Source organism: Theobroma cacao, chromosome 5 (assembly GCF_053813885.1).
Source record: "Theobroma cacao isolate CCN51 chromosome 5, ASM5381388v1, whole genome shotgun sequence".
In the NCBI taxonomy this organism is placed as follows: Eukaryota; Viridiplantae; Streptophyta; class Magnoliopsida; order Malvales; family Malvaceae; genus Theobroma; species Theobroma cacao.
In genome coordinates, this window is record NC_142643.1 from 44,145,738 (window position 1) to 44,158,607 (window position 12,870).

The window sequence follows — 12,870 nt, forward strand, 5'->3', positions numbered from 1 at the left end:
TATAGATTTGGATTATGAAGTTCCTTACACAGCAATGGCAAAAATTTTAAGAAAAAAAAGAAGTTTCTTAGACAGCCTGTCTAACTGAAAAGGAAAGATAAATGGAAGGCCATCAGTCCATTCTGTTCATCAGAAGGAACTGTTCATCCGGTAGATGGCATCCCTCCACCTGTTCTAGGATGTATCTTCAATCAAATGCACCTGAAGTGATTACCAAACACAAGTTTTTTCCAATTGCAGTTTGGAGACCTTCAGCTTGGGGTAACATCTGAGAAAGCCAACATATGAGCTGCAATAGGTTTAGTTTTCGGGTAAATATCTCATTTACACTGTGATTTCTCTTTTCTACTTTTATTTATGACAACAAATCATATAATAATGTATATAACAGCTCTTAATCTTTAAAATATAGAATTCTTAGACAACTACAACCTGCAGCTTTGATAATCAAGAACAGTATGGAAGTAAGGCTGCTGTCCGTCTGTGACTTCAGAAAGTACAAAAATTTTGTGATTATGAAAATGTAGTTATGTCTTTTACTTAGCAGATCCCAACTTGTTTCAGATTAAGGCTTAGCTGAGTTGAGCTCAGCTGTCATCTGGTTCTCTCTTTTGGTTCTTTGGAACAAGAGAAGATTGATAATTCATCTGACTGCAAGCTTATTCTTATGTTTCCTTCCTTCTTTTCTTTTTTTTTTTTTGTTTTTCCATGGAGAAACCAATCAGCTGACTTCTTGTAAATAAATAAGACAAATTGACACTGCTGATGTACAATTTATACACTTCCAAGTTTGGGGAAAAGCTCCACCTTGAATGACATAAAGAGATGAAGTGAACTGCTGGAATCTACATATGAATAGGTATTGGTATCTAAGCTGTCTATGGTTTTCAGAGTTGATATTGAGATGTTAGAAGTTCTGCAAATTTAAAGAAAACCGTGTCTCTTTTTAAGTCTCACTCTCACATTTCTATGAAGGACTTTCAAGTAGAAAACATGCTTGTCTCAGTTGAGGATTTCACAATTATCAAATGTTCTGAAAGAAATTAGGAGATTTAAAATATCTCAACTCTCAATTTGCCATGGCTTTCTCATAACTTATGATGGTTGGTATGTGCTTTGAAAGATTTCATTTTAGATATATATAAGGTGATTAGAGGAACTATCATGTTGTGCATAGAAGCCTAGTGCTTTAGGAGTCAATCTATGTTTTCCACTCTCTTGCACTTAAGGTTGTTGCATTCACTGGTTAAATGGTTTAAATCAGCCAAAACAAGGTTTGCACAAAGGGAGGCAAATGGATCTTTCTTGCAGGTGCCTTCAAGCTATAGTTGACCTCTTCTCTAGTCACAGGTACACCATCTGCTTCCAAAAGGCAAAGACGAGTGCATCAGAGATTCTAAAGCAGACTTTTCCCTGGCACAAGCAAGCAGTATTGATAGTTGACTCTGCATAGCATAATTGAATGATTAATTCTGCTTCCTGTTACTCAAAACATATTTTGCTTACTGTGTCAATGTTGACAGGAAAATGACATGCCGCGGCGACTTGGTTATAAAGCAATGTTTTTGACATTACCTTCATCTCAATTATTCAGAAAGTTAAGATTCTTCAACTCATGAATTGTGATGAAGTCATTCATATCAAGGTAATTGCCAATAATGCTCTTATCACTCTTGGTTTTAGGTAACTTATATTGAATAATTGAAGCTTTGGTTGTCAGTTTCCTATTGCTGGTGCAAATCTGTTGCATAGTCACACTCTGTGGCAACTTGTCGATGCATGGAAATCTGTGGCGTGATGCAATCTGTTTTGAGTTATAAAATTTTAGATTCTTCAGCTTGTGAAGAGGCCATCCGACTCTAACAGTGAAGCCAAAGGACCAAAAATGCTGTCACGATCTGGTGAGGCATAACCATGGTTTTATGCACACCTTCTTGCTTAATTAATTGAGGTTATGACATCAATGATCACATAATTATGGTTAAGAAAACACTAATCACAACATTAACTTATTGGTTTGAGACTTTTGAGGCATGGAGTGACTGCAAGTTCACCGAGAAGCCATGCCCTTCGCTTGCTTCTGGTGCTCACCGGGATTAAATTAATCACTAAAGGTTGCATCTAACATATCACTTTCACTGTTTGTGTTTTTTATAAATGAATCTTTCTTCAATTATGGTGGCTCCCTATGAAGAACCTTTGATTGAAAACTTTTGTTTTCTTGAAATGTATGGTGAAGTGTTGCCAAATAAAATATAGAGTTTTAATTGCCACATGCAACCTCAATGATTTGCTGCCTCACAAATTGAATAATGATATTAGAGGGTCAATTACTGACAAACAAATAGATTAAACATATATTCATCCAATACAATTTTCATACTTAAGTCAGCAGCTTAAAAAACTAATTGAAGTACATCTGAAAAGGGAGCAGGGATCTTCAAATCCAATCAATTTTGATGCAATACCCTAAGATTAAATAATCATGGGATCCATTTTGCACTTTTGATTAAAAGCTAGTGACTGTGGTTGGTAATGGATTCCTCCAATGGCACGTGTGCTGATGGTACAATTGAAGGGTTTTTTTTATTCAGATTTGGAATCAAAACCACAGATTCTTTGTATCTTGGACAGAACTAAATCATGGATGAACAACTTTGCTTTGTATTATAATTGCAGTTAGGGTGCAAAATCACTTTCACAAGCTACATGATCTAAATAATATAATTTAGAAAAGAAAAACCATAATAAAAAATTGCCCTTTTCCACTCAAATCTCAATTTTTATTAAAATTTTTGAATCTGCTCTGTATTGATTCTGCCATATGAAAAAAGTCCATACTAGTATTAATGCATCAGATTGGACGAGAATAAGGTAATCTTTTGAGTTAAAATAAAATTTTAATATGTTTATATTTATTTATATAGAATATTGGAAATATAACAAGGATGTCAACGATGTTACCTTGGCTTTGACAAATAAACCAAGAGTTGAATTCTACTGCCATTAATTGCTTTTTTGGCCTCAGACCTATGGTTATCTAATTCTACTATACAATATTAAATCAACAGGGATGGATTTTTGCTTTTTCTCTATTAACAAATAGACTCTTAATAATTAATAAGGAAATACACAAGCATTTCATGTTTATTACGAGGTATTCTTATGGAGATTTAGATTTCTAATTACTCTAATTAGGTAAGGGTTTTCTTTTTTCTTCGAGAAAAATTAAAGGCAAGACCTAGCTTTTAATTTTTGTTAGCCTAATTAACTGGCTTTTAAAATGCTTTAATAATAATAATTGGACTTTTCCAGATATTTTGCCTAGTTGAATAATATATTGTTTTCCTTGGTTGGACTTTTAGATTAATGGCCCTGAAATTAAAAAATGTTCACAAAACCTTTACATTGTACGATATGAATCTTAAACCAATCAAAATAAATAAATTAAGCTAACAACATTGACTTACTAATTTTGCATATATATAAAAAAGAAAGTTTTGACCCAAATGGTTACAGATATAGCCATCCATCTCCATCATATGCGTCATATAAAGTTACTTGTAAACAATTGTTTCCATTGTTTAATTAAATAAAAGATTAATTAATTTCTTAATTATTGGTGACAGAAACAAAGCACGCCATTTACCCCAAAACTGATTACTCTGGGTTAATTAACTCCGAGTTCGGGAATCGAGATTAATTAATTCGAGTGGACCAAATTTGCTTTTAATCTGGAGTTCCTTTACATGTAATGGTAATTAGGTACAAAATTTAAACTTGATTTTTCTCATAATAGTTATATATGGTCTTAAATCAAAATTTTTGAACACTTGTGGTTCTGATATGAATCTTTAAGAACATTATAACTTAATTATGGATAAAAAGAATTGCTGTCACGAGAGGGTGAGGGGATAGCAGCTCCTCCCACTTGGGGGCGGTCTCTGTTTTCTTTACCTCTTTATTATTCTCTTAAAAACTGGTTGCTGTACAAATTGGCACCACTTGATTCTCATTTTATCTCTTTCACACATACACCTGTTCATTCTTTTAACTTCCTTTCACTGTCTATATAATCCCCCCTTGGCGGCCCTCTCTCTTTCCATCCCCTCTTCCTCTTTCATTTTTCCACCATGGCTTCCCTCACTTGTACAGCCTCTGACCTCGTCCCCCTCCTCTCCTCTTCCTCCTCCACCAATGCAACCGCCCTCGCCTCCTTCCTTTGCACCCGTTTTTCCACCATCTCCGACCAGCTCTCAGACGCCACTCACGCCATTGACAACACTTACCTCCTCTTCTCCGCCTACCTAGTCTTCGCCATGCAACTCGGCTTTGCCATGCTCTGCGCTGGCTCAGTCAGAGCTAAGAACACCATGAACATCATGTTGACGAACGTCCTTGACGCAGCTGCTGGTGCACTGTCTTATTACCTCTTTGGTTTTGCCTTTGCCTTCGGTTCACCTTCTAATGGTTTCATAGGACGCCACTTCTTTGGACTTAAATCTTACCCTTCTCCTTCGGGTGATTATAGTTTCTTTCTTTATCAATGGGCTTTTGCTATAGCTGCTGCCGGGATTACCAGCGGGTCCATAGCTGAAAGAACCCAATTCGTAGCTTACCTTATTTACTCTTCCTTTTTAACCGGCTTCGTTTACCCCATAGTTTCACATTGGTTTTGGTCGGGTGATGGGTGGGCCAGTGCGACCCGATCAGAAAACCTTTTGTTCGGTTCGGGTGTGATTGACTTTGCGGGTTCGGGTGTGGTTCACATGGTTGGTGGCATTGCTGGCTTATGGGGTGCGTTAATTGAGGGTCCGAGGCTTGGCAGGTTCGATCGGGCTAGTCGCTCCGTGGCGTTACGCGGGCATAGTGCCTCATTAGTAGTGCTGGGGACGTTCCTTTTGTGGTTCGGGTGGTACGGGTTTAACCCGGGTTCGTTTTTGACCATCGCGAAAGGGTATGGTGGGGGTGGGGGCTATTATGGGCAATGGAGTGCTATAGGGAGGACAGCTGTCACGACGACAATGGCTGGGTGCACAGCTGCCCTTACAACCTTGTTTAGTAAAAGGCTATTAGTTGGTCATTGGAATGTAATCGATGTTTGCAATGGTTTGCTAGGGGGCTTTGCTGCAATTACCTCAGGGTGTTCAGTAGTAGAACCATGGGCTGCAATCATATGTGGCTTTGTGGCAGCATGGGTTCTAATTGGATTCAACATTCTTGCATCCAAATTGAAATATGACGACCCACTAGAGGCAGCCCAATTACATGGGGGGTGCGGCGCGTGGGGTTTACTCTTCACCGGATTGTTTGCAACGGAGGCATATGTTAACGAGGTGTATCCGGGGCGGCCGGGCCGCCCATACGGGTTGTTCATGGGTGGTGGAGGGAAGCTGCTAGGGGCACAACTGATTCAAATTTTGGTCATAGCAGGGTGGGTCACGGCCACAATGGGGCCACTCTTTTATGTGCTTCACAAAATGAAGCTGTTAAGGATTTCGGAGAATGATGAAACTGCTGGGATGGACTTGACTAGGCATGGGGGATTTGCTTATGCGTATCATGATGAAGAGGATCTTTCCCTGACGCCAGGGTTCATGATGACCAAAATTGAACCTACTAATGGAAGTCCATCAGAGGGTCAAACATCACCCTCCAATGTATGAATCAAATTTAGTGGTTTGCCCCTTGTAATTGTAACCCTTAATTAATGTGTGTTATATACAAAGTATATAAAATAATCACTCAACTTTAGACACATCGCTTTTTCTTGGAAAGGAAATGATCATAATCTTTGATATTTAACTTGTTTTCTAGATAACCAGATCAGTTAGGTTCCGCCAACATGTGTTAAAAGTTGGAATATGGTTTTGTCAAAGACCTAAATTACTGAACTTTAGACACATTTGCACAATTATAAACTGGACATGAATATACCTCTGGGAAAGAGAATAGTTTCATGCTCTTCTTTTTGAGTTCCAGAGAAAATATTACTGGGAACTTGGACAAGGAAAGGAACCAAAAATGACCATACAAACAGAAAGCAAAGAACATCACAAGACAGCCAATATTATAGATTTGGATCATGAAGTTCCTTAAGCAGCAATGGCAAAAATTTTAAGAAAAAAAAGTTTCATAGACAGCCTGTCTAACAGAAAAGGTAAGATAAATGTAAGCCCATCAGTCCATTCTGTTCATCAGAAGGAACTGATTCCACAAATATAGACCGTAGGGAGAATCAATGCTTGATTTGGGCAACTTGTATGTTTATGAGACCTAGTGACCAAAAGGTTTAAATAGCCATATAAGCAAGTTGGAGGGAGGTGATTTGAATGTATCCATTGAAAGTACTGATATACAAACTTTCCAAGAAGGAAGGAAATAAATGGCTAAAGTCTTTGAACTATGTATACATACATTAACTTTGATCCATGAAATCCAAGTTGTACTAATAATTAACCCCTACTTCAAATCTTTTTTGCCAGTTTCCTTTGATCTTTATAGTCAAAAGTCCAATGGTATATAGTTGATTTAATGCGCCTATTCTCTGCTCTCAATCACTAGCTTTCTCCATCCAACATTTTCTTTTCGGCTCACAGGATTCTGCTAGCCTCCCCCAAATAAAGAGGCCCATCTGTGGCATTCAAGTTACTAACCTATGCCCATGATGCCAACTATATATCCATTGTGTTCCCCTAAGAGATCATTGCTTGTCAAAGAATTTATTCCCATGCCAATAAAATTGATGGTGCCAAATTTCTTGCTTTATATTATCTCAGTAAAAACATTTTTCTCCAAGTTTCTCCCCCTTGATATTTTTAAGATAGTTAATGCCTTCATTTCATTGTTGTTTCCTTTTGTTTTGCATATTTTCTTGGTCTGCTAAGCCATGTTGATGGAAAGTGGTCGGAAGGTTTCCTCTTAGTTAGAAAAAGAAATAGAGCACTTCATACTTAAAACCAATGGAAACAGACAGATACCTAGTAACCAAATTGGGGTTTCAGAGAATGATTGCTTTAAAACTATGTTATTTTAAGTAGGATTGCCAACTCCATGTTACTTTAATTAGCTTGCCAAGAAGAATTTTGCCCCTTCTTATACTGGAGTCCTAACTGACCGTATAGACAACATGACATATCCTGCCAAAGAACTAGTTGTGTCCCCAAATGTAAATGCCCTAAACCCCCTTCCAACCCTATTGGAAAATCCTTTTTTAATCTTGAAAATGGACCAAAGAAGACCCATAGTTTGTCACTGTTAACTGGTCAGAAGCTAGAGCATGACTGTATTGATCATCAGCTAGCTCCTCAGTGATAGGATTTATGAGGTTATAAATAGTTTCACTAAGATCCTCGTATTTGAGTTTGTCCCCACAAAAAAATTGTCCTCACAAAATGCTTCCATTGACTGAAGCATAGGAGAATTATTTGTGTCTCCATGTTTGTTTGTTTGTTTTTTTCCATTGTCCAGCCGAGATTAGCAGGCCTTTTACAACTCCCAGAGTTGAGTGGCCCAAAGTGCTTGAAAATGCAATTTGTGACCCTATCTTTCTTTTCTTTGTTCTGGTTTTTTTTTTTTTTTTTTTTTTTTTTTTTTTTTTTTGTGGCAGAAGAAAGCTTTGTGTGATTATTAGCCTTTGTCTCTATGGTCATTGCAGAATTTGTTATGAACCAGCAATCAATGTTGTCACATCTAGCTTGTGCCAATTGCAAGAACAATTTTTCTTTATGTTTGAGATTTTTTATCTTTACTACATTGTCAGTTTGCCCTGTTGTGAGAACATTAATGGTCAAAGCTTTGATCTATCAATCAACCTGTCACTGAAACATCCAATATGTTGTTATTTGGAATTTGAAGCCACCTATCATGATCTTAACTTAAATGGTAAAAGATGACCATATATAACTTCAAAGGCACACTATTGTCTGTGAAATAACTTTTTTATTAATGGAAAGCTTTTTGTACAATAAGATAACAATGAGTTATTTACCCGTCTTACATAGGAGAGAAATTATCATGTATAAATATTATCGCGTAACATAAAAATCATAATAATTCATATTTTACATAATGTATTAAATTCTGTTAATTTATCGATTAAATAATGTCTTCTTTTAAAATGTACACTAGTGATAAATTTCGATAATCACTTTTACATATATTAATATGATTTATTATGTGAATCATGTTACGAAAAGCAAGAGAGTATTTATAAAATAAATATAAGAATATAATTTCCATTTAAGATTCATGTTTCTACAACACCAAATTAAGGCTTGAGACGTGAAACAGTTTATCAGACGAGCTAGGTGGCAAGAAATCCTTTGTATTAGTTTGTATGAAATCGACACATGTTCTATGATTGTTCCCTTACTCTCCCAATTTCTTTGGCACATAAACCGTTCCTCTTTTACTTTTACCACAATTATCAACCATCCAAGTTCCAACATTGTTTCAATGGAAATTCTCACAGAAATCTTCTAATTTGTTTACCATTTGTCAGTGTTTTCTCCTCTGGAAAGATCAGTTGCCATATTGATCACACATGATGGAACATTTCAATTTCTATACAACTTTTCTCCATCACCCTCTACTCCAACTCTTATATGCATTATTATTCATTTTGTCAAGCATCCCAGTCTCCTTGTCTGAGATCAAGAACACTTGGGTTTTCGATGATTACCGATCTATGATCTTATTTGAGAGCTTCGGATTTAGCAAAAATGGCCATGTAGAAATCTCAGTAAGGAATGTTTCATGGACATCGAGGCATCAAAAAACCCAACCCAACCCTTCCTCCATGGGATTTTTCATTGCTAACATCCATTCATTGCGAAGCATTTGGAATGAATCAGAGTCCAGTGAAGGCTTTTGTGTATTATCGAGAAGGTATGGCAAAGTCATATTCAAGTTCGAAAACCTTACTGCTGATTCAACTTATAGCGGTTCTATAGATATCGATGATCCTGATAAATATAGTTTGGTATTCGGAAACTGTCAGCCAGAATTCAGAGTGTCAATGCATGTCCATACTGAAATGTATAACCTGAAAGAAGGTGAAAAGGATTTCCTGCCTGCAGGCCAAACCCCATTGCCAAAACTCTTTTTTTTCTTCTTTTTGATATACGCAGCATTTCTCCTTATTTGGGTTTTTGCCTGTATCAATCAGAAGCCTAGAGTTGAGAAGATTCATTTAATAATGGCCGCATTGCTTCTATTCAAGTGCCTTAAAATGATTTGTGCCTCTGAGGACAAAATGTATGTCAGGAAAACGGGCACTCCCCACGGATGGGATGTGGCATTTTACATTTTCGGATTCTTCAAAGGAATCATGTTATTCACTGTGATAATCCTGATAGGAACAGGCTGGTCATTCCTGAAACCTTACCTTCAGGAACGCGAAAAACAGGTTTTGATGGCAGTAATCCCTTTACAGGTTCTTGAAAACATAACTTATGTGGTTATCAGTGAAACCGGGCCTGCAACAAGGGATTGGATGACTTGGAACCAACTCTTCTTGTTGATCGACATTGCTTGTTGCTGTGTAGTGTTTTTTCCAATCATTTGGTCAATAAAAAGCTTGAGGGAAGCATCCAAGACAGATGGAAAAGCCGGTAAAAACCTGGAAAAGTTAACACTTTTCAAGCAGTTTTACATAGTTGTGATGGGATATTTGTACTTCACAAGAATCATGGTTTCAGCAGTCGGGGCATTCCTGAATTACAGATTGGAGTGGATGATGACTGTTTTGGAAGAGGGTGCAAGCTTGGCTTTCTATGTGTTTATTTTCTATAATTTTCAGCCGATGGAAAACAACCCATATTTAGTGATTAATGATGAGGAAGAGAATGCAGCAGCTCAAATGTTGGAAGAAGATGACTCATTTGAACTATAGGGCTTCTTTTCACCTTTGAGAATCCACAGTTCAGCATGGGTTTGTAATGTTATGTACAATTTTTCTTCTTCCTCAAAAGAAAATCTTAAACTTTATATATGATTTCATTATTCCTCTTTTGAAATTTAAAAATAAATTTATTATATAACTTGAACAAAAATTTAAGTTTTCATATACTTTAAAAGTATTATCATAAGAAAATAATTTATATAATTTTACTATTATGTTACAGAAAATGACAAATGACAAGTAATGATTTAATTAATGATAATTATAATTAAAAATTAATTATAAAAATTTATTTGATTTAAAATAAAATAAATATATTTAATAAAAAAATTTAGACAATAACATATAAAAAGAAATTAAGAAATGAATTATCCAAACCAATGGGGACTCAGCTTATCCCCTTCCTTAAACTTGCAGCTCCACCTTTCACTTCACTCCCTCTTCTCAACCTTAACAAAACCTTAAACACCACCAGGTCTGCGAACACCAACATCGTACGCTGCAGTTCCACTGGGTCCAGCCAGACAGGTGGACAGTTCAGATTCGATTCTCAGAACTCCGATGACGTTGATGATGAGTTCGAGTTCAGCAGCAGCCGGAAGCAGAGGATCTGGTGGTCTGATTTCGATGATTACGATGATGTCTGGGACCTTGATGAGGATGATGAGTTCTGGGTTTTTAAGGTAGCTAAAAGTTATGTGTAAAATGAAGTTCTTTTATTTATTTTTTTAGTGATTGAACTTTGTTGGGTCATTGAGAAAATTGATTGAATTTTAGTTGAGGATTGAAATTAGTAGTAAACGTAAGTAAAGGGGTAAGTTTTTATGATTGGGTTAATTCTTTTGGTGTTGAGAAATGATGTGAATTTGGGGGGGAGAAGGCCTAAGGTGTTAAACATCTGATTGAGAGATAAAAAATGAAGGTTTAGCCTTGAAAGCTACTTGTGGTAGTAATGAGGAAAGTAGCTATCATGAAGGAGGAAAGGGTATCCTCCTTTAAACTCTTTTTCTCTCTGTTTCTCATTTTATTGATTTTCTGTTGGACATGTTGAGTTTTCTGTAACTTTTGATTCAAGAATAATTGAAAGTTGTTTCACAATAAGGCTGCAAAGAAAGGGGATCTGGGGATATTCTAGCAGAGTGCAATCTTTCTCTGGCTGTTACAAATACATACAGAAAAAGATTGCTATATGTAAAGTTGATAGGAAGGAGCAAGCTTACTGGCTGAAGTCTTTCTTAGCATCATCAGCAGTATCATAACGGGGTCATCTAATGAGTAGTAGTAAATTTTAAATGCCTCAACTAATATAAAGACGTATTCAAATTTGCTACTATAATTTCCATCTTTCTTTGCAAATGTGTAAATTGTTTTTTCAGGGAAAAAGGTAATATTCTTGTCGTTTATACATTTTTGGTAGGACATCATAGCTTATCTGGTTGTATGAATGATTTATCTTTCAGTTACTTTTCTAATTTCTGACATATTTGGAGTAGTTAAAATCTTAAAATTAGTTGTAATATGTATATTCTTTAATTCATCATAAACTAGCAGGCTTCATATGTTTACATATCACAACTTCTTCATGATACTTATAATGTTGACTTCATGCTTCTTGATGATGGCAATTACTTACCTTAAAGATGTTACATGCAGGTATTTAGAGCTTTTGGTTGGATGCTACCAGCCATTGCCATATCGTTGTTGCTGGGATCAGGCCCGAATGCTTTTATCATGGCATTAGCAGTTCCACTAGGGCAGTCAGCGCTTTCCCTTGTGTTTGATAAGGTTTCAAGAAGGACGAGTAAGAGATGGAAATCCACATCCAGCCCCAAGGCCAAGAAGAAACATTCTACAAGGGCTCCTAAAAGTGTGAGAACAAACAAGAGAAAACAAGAAGCAAATAGGAATGGTGGAGAGAAGGCAACTTATAGCTCCTGGTTGAATATGGATGGTGATTTACATGATAAGGGTGCCAAGAGAGGCCCCAAGTTTGGTGGATGGGATCAACTGGATGATCAAGTGGAGACCCAAAAGAGGGCACCAAGTCAAAAGGGAAATGGACTACCAAAGCAACAAAAGAAGGGTAAATTTGGTAGGATAGGGAGAGTCAGAGATACACCCTTGCTGCTGAGGGTGTTGATTGCCGTTTTTCCATTCTTGGGCTCTTGGACTAGGTTCCTATTTTGATTTTCTGCCCACTAGAAATTACACGGTCCCGTTAGATGGAAAGAAGAAGCATGAACTTTTCATGTCTATGTTGCTGCTGCTTAGACGCATTAAGTGCTGATTTGATGCTGCAAGTAACTTTGGAAAGCAAAGTAAGATAAGTCAGTAATGTCTTCCAGTAACATTTTCATGCACATATCTTGCTTCGTATCCTTTTATGGGCCATGTCCAAACTTGTTCTCCATCTCCTAGCTAGAAGATGAAACCTTATAACCATATATCGGCAGTATAATACACTTTCATTTGTCTTCCTCCCCTCCCTTCGTTTTGGTGAGAAGAGTGGGGAACCCTGGGCGGGGATAGGAGGTCTTCAAACGTAATCATTGGCTTCAATAGCCATTGACCCATTCCTGCCTGAATGTACAAGAGCAGGAGCTTCTTGTACATGTATTGACACTGAGTGGGCTCCTTCAAATTTTCATATTGAAGTGCATCTTCCTCTTCTAAACAGAGTCCTCTCTCCAGTCCACTGATCTTTGGGCGCAGAATCCATATAAACTTGTTTAAAATCAGGTTGAGCAAACAACACTGCAAAAGGATTATGTTCTTGGGCTTCTTTACATCTATGGGTTCTGTCCTAGCTGATGATTCATGAATCATGATTGTATATATGGGTTTGAGAAAATAGAAAGAAGTGATGAAAATGAAGTCCAAAGTCCAAACAAGAGCCCACAAATAAAAACTTCAATTCAACTTGCTTTATGTTTTTTCCCTCAAAAAGAGGTTTTTATTTGTTTCAA

The 12,870-nt window shown here is 36.8% G+C and overlaps 3 protein-coding genes across 3 annotated transcripts; all 3 read left to right on the top strand.

The window, feature by feature from the left end:
* The first annotated feature begins 4,083 nt into the window (after positions 1-4,083).
* On the top strand, positions 4,084-5,758 carry LOC18600025 (ammonium transporter 1 member 2-like). The gene has a single exon (XM_007030262.3). The coding sequence runs from the start codon at positions 4,134-4,136 to the stop codon at positions 5,664-5,666; it is 1,533 nt and encodes a 510-aa protein (XP_007030324.3). The 5' UTR covers positions 4,084-4,133; the 3' UTR covers positions 5,667-5,758.
* Positions 5,759-8,548: 2,790 nt separating this feature from the next.
* Positions 8,549-9,895, top strand: LOC18600026 (protein CANDIDATE G PROTEIN-COUPLED RECEPTOR 7). The gene is made up of 2 exons (XM_088806687.1): positions 8,549-9,769; positions 9,803-9,895. Exons 1-2 carry the CDS (start codon positions 8,549-8,551, stop codon positions 9,893-9,895), a joined length of 1,314 nt encoding a protein of 437 aa, XP_088662813.1.
* Positions 9,896-10,248: 353 nt separating this feature from the next.
* LOC18600027 (uncharacterized) lies at positions 10,249-12,795 on the top strand. The gene is made up of 2 exons (XM_007030264.3): positions 10,249-10,587; positions 11,558-12,795. Exons 1-2 carry the CDS (start codon positions 10,285-10,287, stop codon positions 12,089-12,091), a joined length of 837 nt encoding a protein of 278 aa, XP_007030326.3. The 5' UTR covers positions 10,249-10,284; the 3' UTR covers positions 12,092-12,795.
* The last annotated feature ends 75 nt before the right edge of the window (positions 12,796-12,870 follow it).

What these genes read in the sequence shown, in the direction of transcription:
- LOC18600025 (XM_007030262.3), top strand. Translation starts at nt 4,134, where the DNA reads ATGGCTTCCCTCACTTGTACAGCCTCTGACCTCGTCCCCCTCCTCTCC.
- LOC18600026 (XM_088806687.1), top strand. Translation starts at nt 8,549, where the DNA reads ATGGAACATTTCAATTTCTATACAACTTTTCTCCATCACCCTCTACTC. An exon ending in TGGAAGAGGGTGCAAGCTTG is followed by an intron (nt 9,770 to 9,802) that starts GCTTTCTATGTG and finishes TATAATTTTCAG; the next exon opens with CCGATGGAAAACAACCCATA.
- LOC18600027 (XM_007030264.3), top strand. Translation starts at nt 10,285, where the DNA reads ATGGGGACTCAGCTTATCCCCTTCCTTAAACTTGCAGCTCCACCTTTC. An exon ending in ATGAGTTCTGGGTTTTTAAG is followed by an intron (nt 10,588 to 11,557) that starts GTAGCTAAAAGT and finishes TGTTACATGCAG; the next exon opens with GTATTTAGAGCTTTTGGTTG.